The sequence below is a fragment of the Ptychodera flava genome, chromosome 9, assembly GCF_041260155.1.
Source record: "Ptychodera flava strain L36383 chromosome 9, AS_Pfla_20210202, whole genome shotgun sequence".
NCBI lineage: Eukaryota > Metazoa > Hemichordata > Enteropneusta > Ptychoderidae > Ptychodera > Ptychodera flava.
The window spans coordinates 12834798-12856427 of NC_091936.1; the positions used below are offsets into that span (position 1 = coordinate 12834798).

Below are 21630 nucleotides of genomic sequence, written 5' to 3' on the forward strand. Positions count from 1 at the left end.
TCTTCCATTGATTTTTTCCCCCCAGCCCTGAATGTCAACAAATCCTGTGCATCTTTACCACACAATGTTTGTTTGAAAAAAGATGACAGAGAGAGTCAGGAGAGTTAGATGTTGTGTCATAAAGGACATTGACGTTCTTAATTTGTCACGCCCATGGAAACCAGACTTAAAAACTTTTCCAACAAAGCTGTGCAAACTTTGGATATTTGACAATATATCAAAGAAAGAGAAACCAGAAAACCAACAACGTGGAACGAGATGGCACAATACCCATGAAGGTACTGATAGACCTGAGTATTTCGATATACACAGGCAACATGCCATAGAACCATGACAGCAACTGCTCCCAGCATCAACGCTGTGGTATGCCCAACATTTCGAAAACCACTGACAAAACGACCAGAGACAACATGGTTACCTTCCTCGACAAAGGAAGGCAAATGTCCCAGGGAAACCATACTGGAAAACTTTTCCAACAGAGCTTTACAAACTTTGGATATCTGATATCCCAAGAAAAAGAAACCCGACGACCTTGAACGAGATGGCACAAATACCATGAGTGACGTGGCATATCGCATAGACTAGACACGGCGTGAGTATGGCAAGTAGACGATCGAATATCGAAAAACAAGCGATCGATATGCTCAGAAACTTTTTATAGTAAATCTTGGAGGTTCGGAAAGCGGTAGGACTTCAAAAACGTGATGAATAGACTGTTGAGTGACGAGAAGACATTGTGTCTACGTGTCGATCGAGTCGGTTACCGCTGCTGCAGTGTGCAGAGGAGTGACTGTACTGTACACACAAAGGACGGAATTTTCGTAGTGAAAATAAGGGGCGATTTTGCAAAGGCCTGTGGGGGTCTCAAAATATTTTTTCTTTTATTGACAAAATATATTGAAATTACCAAAAATAGTTTCAAAACTAAATAAATATTTTTTATAAAAAAATGCTGCACATCTTAAGATACTAAAAATACGATGTTTATTATTTGTCAAGTTTTCAGGTCAAAGGAAGTATTATCAGTTTTCCGTAAAAGTTATCAAGATATTTTGATACAAATGTATCATACAATAGGTAACATTATAAACTTTCTAAATATGGTGGGAATTGACTGCAAAATATTTTCAATTTGACAAAATTAAACTTTGAAAATTACGCGGGAAATCAGCACACTACTTCCGCATTTCATTATGTGATACCGTTTAGGGCGCTGCAATGTTTAGAAACCACATCAATTAACAGTCATTTTACGACCTAGCATGTCGACTGCCTGTGTACCAAATATGAAGTCCGTAGGTGCAACGGTGTTTTGTGTGGTAGTTGCAGAAGTTCGACAGAATAATAATAATAATAATAATAATAATAATAATAATAATAATAATAATAATAACAAGTCATCGTAATGACACAGTCCCCGCTTGTCCATTTTGTTATAATCTTTGGTGTCTAGGTAGCTTTGGAATGACATTGATGCAACGGGTGCATCAGGCCTGTGACTTGCATAATAAAGTTATCTGAGGAACGTTTAATAAATGACTCATCTCTGCTGGTAATGACCACTGAAGGAACTTTGATTACGTCACACATAACGATGCCCTCACTGCTCTAATGTCATGACAGCACATACTATACACATGGTTTGGTGGAATTTTCAAAATGGTATGGGATCGGGTATGTTGTTGTAATCAGCCATTTCAGATCATATGATGAAACAAATTAATGTGCACAAGAATGCAGCCATAGTATTTTATCTTCGTTTCACGTTTGAACAAAATCAGTCCATCGAGGGACAGTGACCTATGTTTATGTTTCAAAGACATAAAAAAATCACACCAAAATTGAAATCAAATGGCTTTCTAATGACCATATGGATCATAGCAAAAAATTAGTAGACATGCATATGTATGCCATAGTACTTTGTCTTTGTACCAAGTCTCAATAACATTGGTTAAGGAATATTTGCATATGATCAAGTTTGAACAAAATCGGTTCGAGGATGTTTGAGTTATGGTTCAAAAACATGAAAAAATCGCAAACAAATGGCCGCCTGTCAGCCATATTGGATCATATCATGAAATAAATTGGTGTTCATACGAAGTGCATAATGTTTTGCTTTTGTGCCAAGTTTGAACAAATCGGTTCAAGGATGTCTGAGTAATGGTTCAAAGACACGAAAACTCGCAAACAAAATGGCCGCCGCGCAGCCATATTGGATCGTATCGCAAAATAATTTGATATGCATATAAAGGCCATAGTGTTATGCCTTTGTGCCAAGTTTGAACAGAATCTGCTCAAGGATGTCTGAGTTATGGTCCAAAGACATGAAAAATCGCAACAAAATGGCTGCCTCACGCCACTACGGCCCAAAGGCGCCTGATTTTGGGCAATACACATTTTGCCACGCATACATTGAGTATGCGTACAGAGAGTAAACTCCACCTTCCGTGTCGTGTAGCAAATTTTGCCTGATTTCCTCGCTGTACAGCAAAATATTGATGAAAAAGTTGCATACCCCATTTCCTTGACATGTTGCCCTTTCAATTATGTTCTTTTGGCAAGAATATCACGAACAAATTGCTAAAATACCTAAGCAATAATAGTCATTTGTAAAAGTACGTGAAAACACAGCAAACAGCACAAACGATGGTTAACTCGTCCTTTCATAAAAATAAGACGGAAACTCAAAAAAATAAAACCATAGAGTTTTAGTTAACATTCATGAGATGTGTGATCTCAAATATTGTAAAATATGACGTCGAAATGGCACAGTTGAACCAACGGTTTTTTCAAATGTATATTGCATTTTACGATACGGCAAATAACCTCGAGTTCCCATAGAAAACAATGGCGTCTAATGTACACACACATTGCAAACTTCTTGCTGGTTCAAATTCCCCAATTCTGAAACAATGACGGTCAAAATAGGCGCTGTGTTCCTCTCATTGATAAACAAAATTCTATTAGTTTTAAATTTTTGAATTTCTTGACGAAACTTGTTTTATTTGCATTGTATTTATTCCGATCACTGAAAATTACTCCTTCCCTCAATAAAATGGTGATATGATAGCGTTTACATATACAGAAGAAGGATCTTAAATGGATGTATTTTAATCAGTAAGCATCTCGTAAGTTGTACAAACTAAATACCTGTCAAGTTGTTGTAGTGTATACAAAATTTTGGCGAATATGAACGATGAAAACTGCAGAAAATTGAAAAAAATAACACAGAACGGAGGCGAACCGGCACAAAGTCTCCACTGTCATCGTGCAGTGAACGTATCGATCGAAAATCTTTTGTCCGAAATTGTTACAGTGTTGTCTTGCTCACTTCCAGGTCGTTCCCTGCTCACAATGGCGCCAAACTTGGCAAAAGTGCGCGAAAATATGCTGTTCAAAACGTAAAAGTATTACCAAAACTGAAAAAAGTGTCGTCGATTTTATTTGAGTACAAGAAACCAACAATACGTTTATGGTATGGCTTCTACGTCAATATATATATATATTGGTAAATGTGGAAATATTCATGAGATGACCTGATTACACGAGCGGCACGCGAGCAGATGTCGATCAATATACTATTGAAAATAAATTGATACAATGTTCACTGTCGTCAATAGCAAGCGACTGAAGCGCTCTCAGGTAGGAAATATGCTTCACGGAATACTGCCCAAATAGGCATCCTTTTGGCCCGTAGTGGCCCAAATTGGATTGTTTTACAAAATAAATTGACGTGCATCTGTAGGTCATAGTGTTGTGCCTTTGTGCCAAGTTTGAACAAAATTGGTTCAGCAGTGTCTGAGAAACTGTTGATGACGGACGGACGGACGGACAGACGGACGGACGCACGGATGGGACCCAATCTATAAGTCCCTGCCGGACGGACGGACAGCGGGGACTAATAAACAAAACTATTACAAGAGGTTTTGCACTCATGGTGTCGAAACCCTTATAAAAACAGAACGATTACTATAGGGTTTCGCACCAATGGTGTGAAAACCCTAATAAATATAGCTGCAAGCAGCAATGACCGGGTTTCGACACATCTCGCTGTTTGAAAATACAGAAATAGGTATGCACAGTGTTCCCACATAGTTTTGTTCGTGTCAATTTATAAACCGGAATCTATTGCTCAAAATGACTAGGGGATGACGCCACCAAGAGGGCGGAATGGAAATGAAATCGAAAATGCAGTGTGATTCCAAAGCTGGATTTGGAATCAAAATGCATCGGCTTTGCATTTTGTTTCAGGTAATTGAACCCGATTGTTTACTGTCAGTGGCATTTACAGCACGTTACAGAAAAGAATTGAACATATCAAACAAGTGTCACCCCTGCTGTCACTAAATATACATAAAATTCACATTATATGGTGAAATAAATCGCGTGAAGACATTTGTCATATATCCGAAACTGAGTCTTCATCTTATAGTTGAAGTTGGACTACAGGTACGTATGCTTACACGCTTATTTTGTAATGCCAATTAATCCCAAATATAGACATAAGTTACACCTTAACTGTAAACCGCGTGTCTTTGTTGTGTGAGGACTTGTTAAAGGGATAGTAGCTGTAGCTTTTGAGAATATTTTCACTATTTTTGTTGAATACCGCGAACTATTCACATGAATAAGCATAGTGAATCATGAAGAATCACCTACTAGTTGACCTCAGTACGTAACATGTATCAATTCCTCGCGATAAAGAATGTTGACGAAGTGAATTTCTTGATGGAGGAGAAATTCAACGACGTTTACACACGGAGTGCAATGTAATCGACTTTGTACGCATGTGCAAGAGAAGTACCGCACAGTTCAACTCTGGTTCAACATGGCGTCCACACTACAGCGAGCAGCGCAAGCGACCAGTACAGTGGGTTGACCGAACAATGTATCTGTCATTCACATTGACAGCTGGAAATATAACCGACAGTTTGGCAATATCCGATCCTTAGGGACCGTCTCAGACTGTCGCAGAAGTTCAAAAAGCGAAATTCATTCGTTTAGGGGGGGAGGGGGTTTGACCTCCATTCATTAAGTGAACTTCCACTTTCGCACTTTTTTTGTGATCACAAGTTTTCGTGTGTTTATTTTAAATTAAAGAAAAACTGCACACTCGTGCCAACAAATTTGTAACTGTTTCCATGTCGTTTGTGCCACAAACACAATTTACCGATAGTAACATTGTATCCTAAACCATTCATTCATCAAATTATACAAAGACAAAAGTATCATTTTTTTAAATGTGCTTTTTCTAAGCGTCTGCTCTAACCACTAGATGTCTTTATTCTCACTTGTAATGCACCTGATCATAGTCGTTTTAATATGATTGAACATGCCTGGGCCCCCTTGTCAAAGTTTCTCGCTTATTTACCGCCCCTACCAAGTACAAATTGCGTGTTCACAAAGACAAAGAACAGCACAAGAGATTCAAAAAGGGAAAATAAAATAAATGGAAACTTTTATGCGGTAAAATGCCCTGTTAGTGGGAGGGGGTTTGATTTAAACGAAGAAATTTCGTTTCTTGAACTTCTGCGACAATCCGAGACGGTCCCTTATCATTTCTAAACAAGGAACACAAGTATATTCACATGTCCACCACTGTATGGCTATACGATGTAAAATGTTTATGTTAGCCTTCACAGTCATGACCCTTGAACATTACGAAAATCACTGAAAATTTACAAACTTGAGAGACCAAATTGAGTTGCGGGTAACCTGGTAAAATTTGGTCACTTAATATGTAGACAAATTCTTTGCATGACTTATAGTATGCAGTTATGGTGTCTTTTTTCATTTGCGAAATAATCATATTTCTGTAACCATGCATGTACACTTGTGTTGTATGTTGTCGTAGTCAGTGGTGATGTTCGCGACGGAAGTAAATTTTTATAAGGATCCCCCCCATAAAAACAAACAAACAATAAACATCCTTAAAAAGAGACTGAAATAGGCAATACTGACGATGGAAATGTTTTAAAGTATGAAAGCGCCTTTCAGAGTGATTAGCCAAAATGCAAACACTCTTTCAGGAAAATAAGCAGATAAAACAGCCCGTACACATCGCGGACGTCGACGGCTGTGGGCTACACTGAACGATCATTGATGGTGTGACCCGGGCCCGCGCCCGAGCTCGCGAACTGTCACTGCTCACTGTACTTGTTGTGGTCGCTGTCGAAGAAACAACATGGCATGTTAAAATTTATTGGTTTGATATTTAGGAAACGTAACCAGAGTTAGCAAATGTAATGACTCAACTACAAGTACCACCAAAATTTTGCTCAAAAGATACTGCTGAAATCACTGATGTGTTCAAAACGTCACGTCAAAACAAAGGCCCAGCCGCGAGCGCGTCTTACCGCAAGATATTCCCAGCTGTCGCTCAACTTGTCAAGTGAAAACATCAACCCGCCAAACTCAAAGATCGTGGCACGAAATAGCGAAGTTCACCGCCAAAGCAATTCCAATTTTGACCTCAAAATTTCAAGATCAACCCATTTCTCAGACGTTGTTCAGACATTGTGGTCCTGTCGACTGGCGCGGCCGGCGGCCATTCTGTCGTTCATCTTTGGAAAAATTGTAAAATTGTGCGACGATGAACAGCTAGGATTTACCCGAACAGAATATCGACACGCCGCGGGAGAAATAACTTTACTTTATTGCCAATTCCAAATATAAGTATAAGTATACAAGGTATACAAAGTATAAATAATAACTAGAAGCATGGCCAAATAACTAGAAGCATGGCTCGAAAACATTGACTAGGACTTTGTACAATATGCAAGAACTGGAAGTCAAAGAACCAGATTGTGTTTGGGTGTTGTTCAGAACGCGTTGAGTGGGGTGAACACTATTGCAGGGGACTTTCACCCGGCACAAACTAACTCACTACTGCTGACACACGTTTCACATTTTCACATGAAAACAGAACACTAATCATCACATTCCAAGCGTTCACCATACTCACACGTTCCCAAATCACGCACTTGAACCAAGTGTAAATCCAGAGAATCAGACGTGCTGGCGGCAGGGTCTTTGTTTTTACGTTTTGAATGCATTAGTGATTTCAGCAGTAATTCCTGCGGTTTATGTAGGTCAACGTCAAACGTACCTACACAACTGGTGTCCGCGGGCCCGAGTGTAAGCCGTTCCCAATCCCGTTAACTTGAAGTATAGCATCGCATCGTCACCTTTACATTGAACTAGTTGACTTGTTCGCCGATAAATGACAAAGCAAACTGAACGAATGCTCTTGTTTTAAACTTTGGTAATGAATAGTTCAAGTTGGTGGAAAAATGCTCAACGTTTTGGGCTTTTTGACGCGTTGACAGTTGTTTCAGGCCCTGGCGCTGGCTCGGGCAAAGCACCGACTGCCGATGCCGGGTCCGGCTAATGCACCGAGCCTAAAATTACCTCTTTTTTACTCTGACCTATGCATCACCACTTGAAACGTAAAAAGCATTTCCATACTCAAGCAACAGAAAAAAAAGAGTTTGAACAAATAGCACTCCAGATTCAAACGAACAGTGGACGTACATCACAATCAAAACAGATACACATGTGCGTAAGTTGGATATAATTATGCATTTATTCCGATGCTATCCGTCTCCATTGTTACAGTGATCACGTTTAAAATCCCGCTCTCGCGTGGCTAGTGATATCATCACTCATTGTGCTCCATACCACGTGATCGCCTAACCTTTTGTAAACACAAGCGCCGCGAACTTCGTTCTTATTACCGTTCGTTATTCACAATCGGGAGTTAGTTTCGACTTATTTTCTTGTCAATCGACAATTAGGAAGGGATAGATATAATCTAGCTTGGTTTTTATCATGTGGTCGGGCGGAAAAAATGGTCAAAAGTTACAGCTATGATCCCTTTAAGACTGGACTTTTTTGTTGGCGCGGAATCTTTCTACTTAAAGGAGGCTAGAGAGATTTTGGTGATGGGTTTGCGATCTCCAATATGGCGGCTTTAGTATAGGCATGGAGGTAGTCCATGGTATAGGCATGTGGCTGCTGGGCCATCTTTGCGTTAATATGGCCAAGAACGAGGTCGATGTGGGGAAATAATGTCGCATTTGCACAGTTAGCTAGTCTGTATGTAATCGATAGGTCAGTGTTATGAATCGCTGGGTATATACGTTGTGTTATTGTGGACTGAAATAAATTTGCAAGTTTGACTAATATGACAAATATTGTATCTTCACCGTGTGATGTGTGAATTGTTGACTTTGTTGATGCATTTAATGTGTCGAAGTGCCACGTTTATTCGGTGGGGTTGTTTTGTGGGCAGATTCGAGTGATTGTAATTGTGTTGGCTGATGAAGTTATGTTGAAAATTATGTTTATCATATTGCGAGTAAGTAGAGAACATTCTGTCTGAAAGTGAAAGTGAATATGGAATGTTTGTAATCATCGAAAAGGTAGGGAGTTTAGAAATCTATATGGCTGCTATACGAACTGACGTGCACTCTCAAAAAATTTTTCCTACAACTTTGTATTTCTGATCTTGATGTCAAAAAGTGCAAATTATAGTTTCTAAAATTGACTGATATGAGTGTCTGTTGTTTTCACAGGGAGTTCTTCAGGTAAACTGTTTTGTATTATGCAGGATATCGTATATTTTGCTACTGTATTGTGGTGTATGGTGGTGTTCATCTTGTGTTTACTGATTTTGAAAAAAGATATCGTTGTGGACGTGCTTTTATATTGTACATTTGTGTCGTGAGGTTGTGCGTTTTGTCTGTTGTTAGTTTTCTGTTGCAAGCTTTTTGTTGTGTCAGTGGTTGACAAGAGATTTTAGATGCTTTCTTATCATGTTATTAATAGTTTATTGGTGTGTTGTTGCATTTCTTTATCAAACTGTTTGGTATTTTATTGTTTTCTGATGTGTTGTCAGAGCTGTGCTGTGTTTTAAAGGGTAAAGTCAGATGAATTTGAGGTTGCTGTTTTAATCTGTTTTATATTTTTGAAGGTTAAATTGAGATGAATTTGAAGTCGCTGATTGTGGTGATGAGCAATTTGATTTTCAATGTATGGTAGTTTGTATTTGTATTATGTTTTGCGGTCTTGTGTATAGAACTGATTACGTGCAGTGTTAGATATTGGACTATTTGTTATTAATCACAAATGTAGTACTTACCTTGAGTAAGTCATGTGTTTACTGTTGACTGTATATTGATGTGGTGTGCAGAAGCATGTGTATGTGGTCCTTTTTTGAGAATTGAGAGATTTAAAATCTCAGTGCATCAGCAATGTGTATAGTCATCAAATATTGCAGGTAAGAAGAGAATGTTTTGTATTATTATAGCGATTATGGAATGTTAAAAATCAACTGAAGGACAGTGTTTGCTGTTGAAGTTAACGTGAGAAATATTTTTATCATAAGTGCTATATGTTTCTTGGTAAATACTGCAGTGTTAAGAAGGCATGGCTTATTTGTAGCAATTGTCCTAGAATGATGCTGAGTGTAAGGGAGATTTTTGAACAGGTGTGTTACATAAAAGACAAAGAAAGTGACAAATAAATTTTAAATGAATTTTGTAAGAAATTTAAGGTCAGAAGCTGTTGATTTTTTGTGAGGGTAACTGTCATTAAATGTGATGAATACTGTTGTAGTTGCCTTTTTTGTGTTGGAAATTGTGTGATAAGACATTTAAATAATAACACACGCCAGCAAGGACAAGATCACGATTTGTTGCCCGCCCAAGGGATGGTGCTCATGACGGTAATATTGATGATGCCCGAGCCGAAGGCGAGGGTATCATCAATATTACCGTCATGAGCACCAGCCCGAGGGCAGGCAACAAATCGTGATCTTGCCCGTGCTAGCGTGTGTTATTAATTTTATTACACCGAACAAACACTTTCTTTCGAAACTTTGCTCAGAATGCAGTCAAGTGTCGATCGAGACTCGCCACAGTAAAACGTTCTATTTGTTGCTCGATCGCAATGCTACATGAAGTTGAATTAACGTCTAAAAACGAAGACAGTGTTGTTCAAGCTTTTCTCGTTTAATGTAATAAACATCGTCGTGTACTTCAGGTCGAGCTAATTTCTTGTACCTTTTCAAAAGCCATTGCTTTACAGAAAATACCAAGCAAATGTACGCGATGATGTGGTACGCGCAGAAAGGACGCGCGGTATTCCAGAACGTGGTAGCGGGCTATATCACTGCACGCGACAGGGCTATATCAGCACACGCGACAGGGCTATATCATCTTAACCATGTTCTATCACTTTTTGTTCTATATCACGTGAGAGAGGCTAAGCTAATTACAGTACCTGAATAATACGTGAGGTGTAATAAATAATGCTATAGCATGGAGTGTGAAAAGTGATCTTGAATGTGCATTTATCATAAAGTAGTGTTTAGTATTAGAAATGTATGTATGGTAGGGACAACATGGTAGTTTGAGTACGTTTTTGTATGTAAGGACAATGTTAATTGAGATTAATACCACACTAGGAATATACAAATCAAGTTTCAAACCAATCAGATGAGGAATTATACAGAGGAAGACCCTTACCGTTCTGCTGACCGGAAAGTGCCTGGTATGTGCCCGAAACGGACCCTGTTTGTGCCCGCTATTATCATATACCTAGATTCATGTACCCATGTAAACCTATGGGAAAAAGGCGCTCTTACAGGTGTGTAATAAGTTGCCGTATCACGCCCATGCACACTTTGCCTAAATAAGGTAGTGTGCGCGCTTTTTCGAACTTTTTCGTTGTCGGTGCTACGCGCGTTGCTATCCATGTACAATCCATTCGAAAGCACGTCAGCGCGAGATACGAACCCGTTTCTATGCGTTTCGCTCGTAGTTTTGAAGCAAATTGTAGACAGTTCGAATCTTATTCCGATCAAAATTGGTTTAAAACAAGTGCTTGATAGTCTCCTCTCAATGTTTTGCTGAGAAAGTGTATTTTAGCGAGCAGGATCAACTACTCATCTATGCTCACTCTGTAGTGACATTGGCGTTCGCATAGAACAAGCTCGTGACGCGTTCCACAACAGAACAAATGACAACATCGTACATATTAATCCGCAAAGTTGCGTGGCTCATGTTTTTTTTTAATTTACGCCCATAACTTTAACAAAATGTTATTGATAAATACTGAAACATATCACAACCGTTCAATAAGGTGTATGATAAAACCTGTACGGCCAAGATCAAAGTTTGCGGACCTCGGTCGTATGGCGCACGGGCCCTTCTGCCGCACAACCTCGGTCCGCAAAACCCTTATCAGGGCGTAAGGATTATAAAATGGTGGCTGGTAGATGACCGGCTGTCGCAAAAAAAATGGTCATAAAACAGCCATCCATTTTGTTTCTGTGACCGGAAAGTGCCCGATTATGGCCAAAAACGGTCAGAAAATGGTCGTAAGGTTTATGCCCAGTTTTGTGTTGGTGACCGGAAAGTGGCTGGTATTGGGAAACAAAACTGGCGCCCGTTTTATGCCCCCTTTTTTTATGACCGGAAAGTGCATTGTTATGGCCAAAAACAGACAGAAAACGGGCGCACGGCTTATGCCCGTTTTTTTTGGTGACCAGAAAGTGCCTGGTAATTGGAAAGAAAACTGGTGCCCGTTTTACGCCGTTTTTTCCTATGACTGGAAAGTGCCCGGCAAATTCTTTTGCATGTTACTGCACCTTTGCTGAAACTACACATGCAAAATTTCCTTCATAAGATTAAGTTGGCATGATTCACAGTAGTCAGCTCTGGAATAAACTTTTACTAATTTCAGCAACAGAAAGAAAATTAAATACATTATTATATAGACGAGAGATACTGAAAACAGAAGAAGCGACAAATTAAGTGACAGCAAAATTTCTTGTATTGTACAGGTTTCATCATTTTTATCTTCTGCCAAAATATAATAAGTTCAGATCAGATATGTACACAGATGTTGTAAAATAACTTGTGTAGACATGGCTAATGTGAGTGACACAGTTAAGAATGAAAACCTGACAAATCTTAGGCCGATTGTGGACAGCACAAGATGTGTTTTATCCAACTAAGCTCTGAAATATCAGCTTCACAAGAAACAATGGTCAGCGCAAATAAAGTTAATGTTTCATATAAAGAAGACAACAGAGGAAAAAAGGTTAAATTTAAATTGTGGTATGATTTATTTTATATGCCATGTTCATTTCTTGCCACATAAGTGTCTTCAAGAGATTTTCTTTTGGCTTGAGAAGTTTCATGCATTCTGAAAAATACAAATCATTCAGGGAAGAGTGTAAGTCTTTACCGTTTGACCAAACATTGTAAACATCGCAATTTGATGAAATAAATCAATTATTATTTGAAAATGAGACAAAAAAGTTGAAAAATGGAAGTAGAAAAATACATAAATATTTATGATTGTTATTAAATTAATAATGATCAAAATGTCCAACAGCGGACAGGTCGCCGTATGTTGTTTACATACACGATGGTGACAATCTGCAAAAATCTCAGCACTTACTGTAATAGCTGTGGAAACACAGCTTTCTGTTGGCAGGGTAGCGTGCGTCACTATAGGGGTCATCAAAAGGTCAACACCCCCCCACCGTGCGCGGAGTAGACGTTTTGATCTGTTGATTACCCGCATAGCGACACATGCTACCCGACCCAACAGATAGCTGCATTTCCACAGCTATCACTGTAAGTATCAGTTGTGAAACGAAAGTGAATCAGAATCAGCATGAATCAGTACTCAACGAAAATTTATCTGTAGGTAAACATAGCAATACAAGGATTACAGAACATGATAGCGACGTACAGACGGACGGTACATTGACTTACATTTGTGAACGCTCTGTGACGTAGTGTCATGTGATTATTATTCATGAGCTGTCATTACTATTCATGAGGGCATGTATATCTCTCTTGGCCCACGTGTACTCAAGTCAGTCTCCAGCTTACCATCACTCTATGTACGTAGCTTAGAGCTTAGTGTAATAAAGTAGCATCTTAGATTATATTGTACTCGCTGTTTCCAGTCGTCTTTACATCCCTTCATCATTTGAATACCAGCCTTGCCAGCCCTGACACGCTACCACATAACTGACAATACCAACATAACCTCGGTTATATCACATTGGTGCCAGCGGTTGTGATTCTAAACTCACATTCTCAAGACGGACTTGGAGGAAACCTGGTTGTTTAACCGTGAGTACTTTAAAGACACTATAAGCCGTGTGTAAGACACACTCGGAATTTTGACAAATAACTGTGTGCTACTAAAAGCTGAGAGACTCGGAACGAACGCTTCTATGGTTGTTGTAACCTGACTTTGCTACAAGCAGCAAGTTAAATATCTGCCGGAACTTTGGAAAGTTATCTGCAGGGGGAGACTGTCGTCATTTTTATGTATGCATTGGTATGTGGACATACCATCATAGCAGAATCTCCGATACCTGAGATATTCCAGTGGAACTGAATTTGCTGATCAACTTAATACTGGTGCAGACGTTGCCGTGTGGACGTAGCTGATAAACCAGAGACGAGAAGTTGGATTTTGTGAGCACTGTCAAAGAGAAGTCAACCATAAGCCAGCAGAAGCAAGCTGACAGAAGACGGGGGACAATTAAAGAAGACAAAAGAACTTTTGTGTGAAGTGAACTTAATTGAACCTTGCCGTGGACACTGTCAATGAAGCAACCGGACTTGCTTTTTATGACTTTGAAATTTCTTGAAAATTTCTGTGTGCAGAGAATTTTCACAATCTTTTTGTTTCAGTGTTTAATTAATCTTTCAGTATACGCGGGAAGACACACCCATTGACGCAAAAGACTGTAAGTACTAAGATAAACACTTATTGAAACAAAGTCTTAACGATCTAAAGATAGGTTGTTTTTCTGGGGTGAACGCCCTTAACTAAGTACCTGTGCAAATCATACGACAAGAAATTTGCATTTCTGTGATTGTGCACTTGAGTATCTTTCATTAGCAGTGAAAAACAAAGATAAGAAGCCGTGGGAAACACTATCATTCAGTTGCATTCAATTAAGAAATTTACACTGACTGGGTGGGGTCGACACACTGGTGGTTGATACCATTGCATTCTAGGGGTGACCAGGTAAGTGTATATCTCTTACTACAGCCGTGTGCTAGTGAATGAATGAGTATGTCCGATACGGAGGGTGATCATGAAGTATACTTTCCAGTATGACAGAAAACCAAGACCCTAAAGTTAAAAAAGAGCCTGTCGATGATTATGGCGCAACAAGTGGTTTAAGTGGAAAAGAATTAGCTGAAAACCTGTTGCACCAAAAAGAAATTCTTCAGCTCAAATTGAATCTGTATAAACAAGAGCAGGCAAATCACACGCAGCATTTAGAGAGAGAACGCATGCGTATAGATGCAGAAAAACAGAAATTTGAGCAAGAAAAACAATTTCGTGAAATTCAACTAAAGGCAGAAAGGGAACAGCGCGAACACGAGTTGAAAATGAAAGAATTAGATGTACAACAAGCGAAAGCAAAGTCGCCTGATACGGATCGTGAGTTCAATGATTGGACTGCTAAGCTCCCTCAGTTCAAGGAAGGTGACAATGTGGACACACATCTGCGTACATTCGAGAGGCTAGCTCGAACGTACAGTTGGCCTAAGAAGATTTGGCCAAAGAAATTAGCTCCGACTCTTGTAGGTAAGGCCCAGGAGGCATATTCTAGGTTGAGAGAAGACGATGCCCTAGATTATGATAAGGTCAAAGTTGCTATACTTAGGAAGTATGAGCTCACCAGAGAGTCATACAGAGTTAAATTCAGAGCTTGCAAACATACAGATGAGGAGACATTCTGTATGTGGGGTGATATTGTTGCCGATACTTTTGACCGCTGGATGGAAACAAGTGGGGTTCCGTCTTTAAGCGGTGAAGAAAAATATGAACGGGTACGTGAACTATTTATAATGGAGCAATTAGTTGAAGGCGTGCCCAAGCAAATGCAAACATATTTGAAGGAAAGAGATCCTGAAAACTATAAGGAGTTGGTAAAACTTGGTGAGACTTATAAATCTGCACATTCTGGCGCTGCTAGCGATCAGACTGAGCGGAAGCGGGGTTTCAAAAGTTTTAACAATAAGAACAAGCAGCAAAAGGGTGAGGGAAAGAAGTTTGATAACTCATCTCAGAGTGGTGAGAAGTCAAAGCCCTCAGCTGCGTGTTATACTTGTGGGAAACTGGTCATTTGGCAAGAAATTGTCCCGAACAAAAGTCTGATAAAAATGCAGGTTCAGCAAAGACAAAGGTCGTTGGCCATGTCAAAAGTCAGGATGACAAAGGCTATGATATTTGGTAACGATTATCTACTTGGGAGAAATACTTACGTTGGGTGTTTAGACGGTAAACCAGTGAGTATACAGAGGGACACAGGTTGTTGTCAAACCTTGGTAAAGCCAGAGGTCGTACAACAATCTAACTATTTGCCTGGAGAGACTTGCAATATTAGTTTTGCAGACGAAACAGTGCACGAGGCGCCTGTTGTCAAAGCCCACATCGAAAGTGAAATTTTCACTGGACCTTTACGTATGGGGTATGGAAAGGTATACCTAAGGACGTTCTGCTAGGTGAGGACGCGCTTGCCTTGCAGGATCGCCGTGTGTTAGTGGTCACAAGACGTCAAAAGAAAGCGCAGGACGAGCGCGAGGCTATAGTTAAGCGAAATGAAATGGCGTCTGGCGTGAAAGCAATACCTGTTGAGGAATTGCCGACTCTCAGTGAAGCAGAAGAAAGTGATGATGACTTCGATGAGGAAGTAGAATCATCTGATGAAAGTAACAGTGCTTCAAAACACATTGACGAGGTCAATGAAATCCAAGAGGTAAATGGGTCACGTGACGAACACGATGATTCACTGGGTATCTCTAGATTGTTTGATGAGGACAATTTAAACGATTGGAAAGTGGATGATGTAAACAGTGAGAGTGAGTGTAATGATACCTCCCATGATGCATCAGCCCTTGACGAGCCGTTTGATGAGACTTCATCAGATCTGAGTGACATCAGTGATGACGAGGAAAGTGATGATGTCACTTCTTAAGTGTCCAAGAATATCTCCACTGGATTAAAATGTCAGCAGGAATATGCTGAAATATTAAGATTAGATCAGGGTAAATTAAGAGAACTTCAATCGGCCGATGTTACTCTTACAAAGGTGTGAGAGCATGCAGATGCAAATCAATCGTCAGAAAATCAAACTGGATTTTTCTGGCACGAGAAATTATTGTATCGTAAGTGGATTTCTTCACATAAGGTGCGTGAAGTTAGACAAATTGTAGTACCGGCGGAATGTCGCAATGCATTGTTAAGAGTGTCACATGACATACCTCTGTCAGGACACCTTGGCATTGAAAAGACTAAACAAAGGCTGCTACAATACTATTATTGGCCCGGTATTTTTAAGGATGTTGCAGAATACTGCAGGACTTGTAGTCCATGTCAAAAATCTGCAAGACGGAGAGCGTCTGAGAAAGCGCCTCTTATTTCGATGCCTATTATAAATATACCGTTTGAGTTAATTGCAATGGACATTGTGGGTCCATTGAAAAGAACTCGACGTGGAAATAAGTTTATTTTAGTCATCGTGGATTATGCAACTCGGTATCCAGAGGCTTTGGCTATGCCAGACCAGGAAGCCGAGACTGTTGCGACAGCGTTGATCGAAGTTTTTAGTCGGATGGGACTACCTGGTGAAATTTTGACAGATCAGGGTACAAACTTCATGTCACGCCTTATGACTGATATGTGTGCGAAGTTGAAGATCTCAAAAATTCGAACGTCCCCATATCACGCACAATGCAATGGATTAACGGAACGTTTTAACGGAACGCTCAAGGCCATGTTACAACGTTTCGTAGCGGAAGACCCGAAGGAGTGGGACCGATATTTGCCGTACCTTCTTTTGCGCATAGAGAAGTACCGCAAGCGAGTACCGGTTTCTTACCTTTCGAGCTAATGTATGGTCGAAGTATAAGAGGACCACTCGCTGTGATCAAGGATCAGTGGACTGAGAAAGGTTCACAGGAGGAAAACTTAGCGCAATACGTAATAACGATGCGAGAAAGGCTTGCCGACATGAGAAAAATTGTCAAAAAGAACATGGAAAAAGCCCAAGCACGACAAAAACGGTGGTACGATAGGGGAGCAAGGAAACGTTCTTTTAAGAACGGTGATAAAGTACTTGTACTCTTACCTTCCTCCACGCATAAGTTGAGTGCTCAGTGGCAAGGACCATTTACTGTGGTGAGGAAAGTCTCAAACGTTGATTACGAAATTGAGCGAGGTGGCCGTAGAAAACCAAAGCGGGTTTATCATATCAACATGCTGAGAGCATGGAAAGAAGAGAAATAAACGGTGTATTTTGTTGACACTGTTGATGCTGTGTGCAACAAGGACATAGAAAACTCTATGTACTACACACCGGAGGATCAGAGCACAGAGACTTGGAGAGATGTAGTAATTGCGGATTCGTAACTGCGGATCAGCGTGCGGAACTGTTACGCTTACTGCAAGAGTACAGTGATGTTTTAACTGACGTGCCCGGTTGTACTGATCAGGTAGAACACGATGTGATAACTACTGACGAAACGCCAATTTGTCAGAAACCATATCGTCTACCGCAGGCAGCTAAACAGACAGTTAAAGAGGAACTGCAGAAAATGCTGAAAGCTGGAATTATCATGAATCAAAGAGTCCCTATGCCTCGCCTCTCATTTTAGTCAAGAAGAAACAGGGCGGAGTTCGATTCTGCATTGATTATAGAGGTCTAAATAAGGTCACGGTATCTGACGCATATCCGATGCCTAGACCAGATGAATGATTGAGGAAATCGGCGGATCGAATTATATATCGACGATCGATCTCACAAAGGGATATTGGCAAATTCCCTGAGCAAAAGTGCTCAGGAGAAGTCTGCCTTTATCACTCCTTTTGGACTGTATGAGTTTACTGTTATGCCATTTGGGATGAAATGGATAAGATAAGGATAATGGATAATGGATAAGACGTTTAATCAGCCCAGAGAAAAAGCATATATGGATGACTTGGGTCCACATGATCATTCATGGGAAGATCATGTTAAACACCTGCGTAGCATATTTGAGAGGTTACGTAGTTGTAAACTAACTGCTAGACCAACGAAGTGCTATCTTGGTGGCAGTGAGGTTTCTTTCATTGGTTACGGTGCTGGAAGTGGAAAAATAAAACCTATGGCAGATAAGGTTAATGCTGTTGTCGATTATCCAACACCAGTGACAAAGCGTGATGTCAGATCATTTTTAGGATTAGCAGGATACTACAGGAAGTTTATCCCAAATTTCTCTGACATTGCGACCCCATTGACTGAGCTGACATGTAAAAATAGCCCAGCCAATGTTCAATGGACTCAGAGCTGTGTAGATGCTTTCCAGAAGCTGAAAGATGCTTTAGCATCATCACCAGTTCTGGCGGTTCCAGATTATAATAAGCCGTTTGTGGTGCAGACAGACGCGTCTGACCATGGTATTGGTGCGGTTTTGTGTCAGTATGATGACAAGGGAGAGGAACATCCGGTTCAGTATATTAGCCGAAAAACTCCTCCCCAGGGAGAGAAATTACCCAACTATAGAAAGAGAGTGTTTAGCCATTGTTTGGGCTGTGGAAGCTTTGAATCCTTACTTGTACGGGAGAGAGTTTACAGTTCAAACAGATCACAATCCATTAGTTTGGTTAGACAAAATGTGTAGTAAAAATCGTAGGTTGTTGCAATGGAGTTTAATACTGCAAGAGCATCAATTTAAGATTGAGTACAAGAAGGGCAGCGAAAATACAAACGCGGACGCATTGTCGCGAATGTGGAGCTCGGATGTACGGTAGTGTGTGAAAGTGCATGGATGATGTAGTGAAAGGGCTGTAGTGACCTGATATACACTGTTTGGAAAATGCATGTTGAATTTTCAACCCTTATAGTAATGGTGTTTGCCCAGGTTGCTGTACCCGACTTAGTCAGTAGTTTTTTTTGTCATGTACTTTCCTTTAGATTCAGTAGTATTAGCATTGTATTATTTCATTTTGATTTTTGCTGATTTTCTGAATTATTTTGCCGTACTAGTGATGTAGACTCCCTGTCTCCATCAAAATAAGGAGGGAGGAATGTGACGTAGTGTCATGTGATTATTATTCATGAGCTGTCATTACTATTCATGAGGGCATGTATATCTCTCTTGGCCCACGTGTACTCAAGTCAGTCTCCAGCTTACCATCACTCTATGTACGTAGCTTAGAGCTTAGTGTAATAAAGTAGCATCTTAGATTATATTGTACTCGCTGTTTCCAGTCGTCTTTACATCCCTTCATCATTGGAATACCAGCCTTGCCGGCCCCGACACGCTACCACATAACCGACAATACCAACGTAACCTCGGTTATATCACAGGCTCGCAGACGATTCCCGGTTGCAGGTCTCTCCGTGCCGTTTGTACATAGAAAATATAGTCGGCATCTTTACTGCTGTTTGCGTTCACAAATTTAGAACTTCGTCTGTCTCTGTTACTGTATACACGTTTTTGCAACTCTATGACATCATTTGACTAGCGATTCCATAGAAATATCACGAAATTGTCCACTAGATAACTCCCTGATCACAAGTACACAGCTGACGGTACTAAAATCTAACTTAACGCCAATAAAGCCTAATGACATTCACGGAAGTGCGATCTATAAATTATTACGCGATTGATAATGTAGTCCCGTTTTGAAACGCTGGAGTTGACTCTACATCTGCGCCAATCCGTTATGTTTCATACTTGATATAGAAGTTAATTTTTAAGTTTAATGAAAATGGATATTTTTACCATAGAAAGACTCAAAACAGAGTAAAATTTCTTTGAGTATCAATATCAATGCGCGATCTGATCTTGATGAACCGTGACCTCAGAGAGTAAACATGTCGGCTGGTCACGCTCGCTGCTCATAGAGGGCTAACAGGACGCGTTGGAAGTTAGCGAAGTGGCATATATTGGATTTTCATAAAGCAGCTCGGGATGGAGTGTAATTAAACCTCAAATTTGTGCTCGGCAATATTAGTCTATCACTGAAAACATGGACAAAAGCCTTCACATCAATCCATGTCATCAGAAGGCGAGATTTTGTTCACGATGACGGGGCACAGACTGTACACAGTCCGGGTTATGTCCATAGAGAGGATATAACGATTGACCAATCAGCGAACCTGCCGCCGCCAACGTCATGAATACTTAACCATGCTAACCTTGGCTCGTACATTGCAACGAGTTTGGAACTTTTCGGCTTGATTTCGCCCTTTATTTTTAGCACTGGTAGTTTTAGTTGTAGACGTTACGCACAATGTTCAGTGCGGCCGAGATGGTGACCGACACAAGTGGTTAGTACATTGGAAATTACTAATTTGGATGAATTTCCTGGCCGGGTACGGCTCCTAGAAATCAGCATTTGACCTTGTTAATCCACAGTAAGTTATTTGTCGCCAAATATCGACTATTTTTGGTCAAATTTCAATTTAACCTTGCCATCTGCAGTATGGAGAATGTTTCAAGCTTTACAAAGATGGGTCAACTGTTTTAGTCGGTCATCGGAGCACGATGGAGCACGATTTTTCGATCACCATGCGTTGCCCGGTACGATTGACCCTTTGCTCAGAAAAACGCGCGCCGGATCAATCGCCGAGAAGTAATCAGATCAGACGCATATTTCGTTCGAAACTGCTTGCATTTTGGTATCATTCACAGAAAATACAGGGTTAACTTGCAAGACAGACAAGTCCCTGATTTAATGTTTTCCTAAAAGTTCAGTTGTCGATCCAACCATGATTTACCCAACCAGATTGTCACTTTCACCAGCTGAACTGTGCTTTTAAAGCTGTTCATTATCTACCAGTTATAGTGGATTGTCTGTTATAAAAACACATAAATATAAAATATAAATGAAACGTCAGTTTTGTTTTCTTGAGTATTAACTGTCACGAACTGCAATGGTTCACTGTACTCCCTGGGAATGCAATAGTTGGTAATATGTCCAGCATGTTGCTCCCTATTTGCAGCAATAATCTTATTTGCAGCAAATTTGCAGCAACATAGCCATTTACTACAAATTTGCTGCAAACTGATCTAAGGGTTTGCGGGAGGGTCATAGCTAGCTGTAAACTTCTGCAACTCCTTCCTGCAAGCTATGCTTGCTGCATATTTGCTGCAAACTTGCTGTAAATTTTCAGTAAGGGAAAATATTCAAATTATATTTTATTTGAAGACCAGGTGCAAAGCAGTCATCTATTAGGAGTCAAATTCCATTTTATTTGCACCGGCCATTCCCAGGCATTCCGAAATGGTCAAATTCTATTTCATTCACAAACCAGGCACAAACCGGTCATTAAAAAATATTTAAATTCTGTTTCATTTGCAATCCGGGCATAAACCGGGCATTCCCAAAGGTCAAATTCAATTTCATTTACAAACCAGGCACAAAACGGTCATAAAAAATAAAGAAATTCTATTTCATTGCAATCCAGGCATAAACCGGGCATAAATGTTGGTTAAAATAACTAAGTCATAACGCCGGTCGCTTTCCAGTCGTAAAAGTCAGTTAAAAAAAAACTAAGTCCTAATGACGGTCCTGTTCCGGTCAAAAACG

General features: G+C 40.1%; 2 protein-coding genes across 2 annotated transcripts; both read left to right on the forward strand.

The window, feature by feature from the left end:
- The first annotated feature begins 14156 nt into the window (after nucleotides 1-14156).
- LOC139140824 (uncharacterized) lies at nucleotides 14157-15557 on the forward strand. The gene has a single exon (XM_070710261.1). It carries the CDS (start codon nucleotides 14157-14159, stop codon nucleotides 15555-15557), a length of 1401 nt encoding a protein of 466 aa, XP_070566362.1.
- A 2427-nt stretch (nucleotides 15558-17984) lies between these two features.
- On the forward strand, nucleotides 17985-18713 carry LOC139140843 (uncharacterized). Its single transcript, XM_070710292.1, has one exon. The coding sequence runs from the start codon at nucleotides 17985-17987 to the stop codon at nucleotides 18711-18713; it is 729 nt and encodes a 242-aa protein (XP_070566393.1).
- The last annotated feature ends 2917 nt before the right edge of the window (nucleotides 18714-21630 follow it).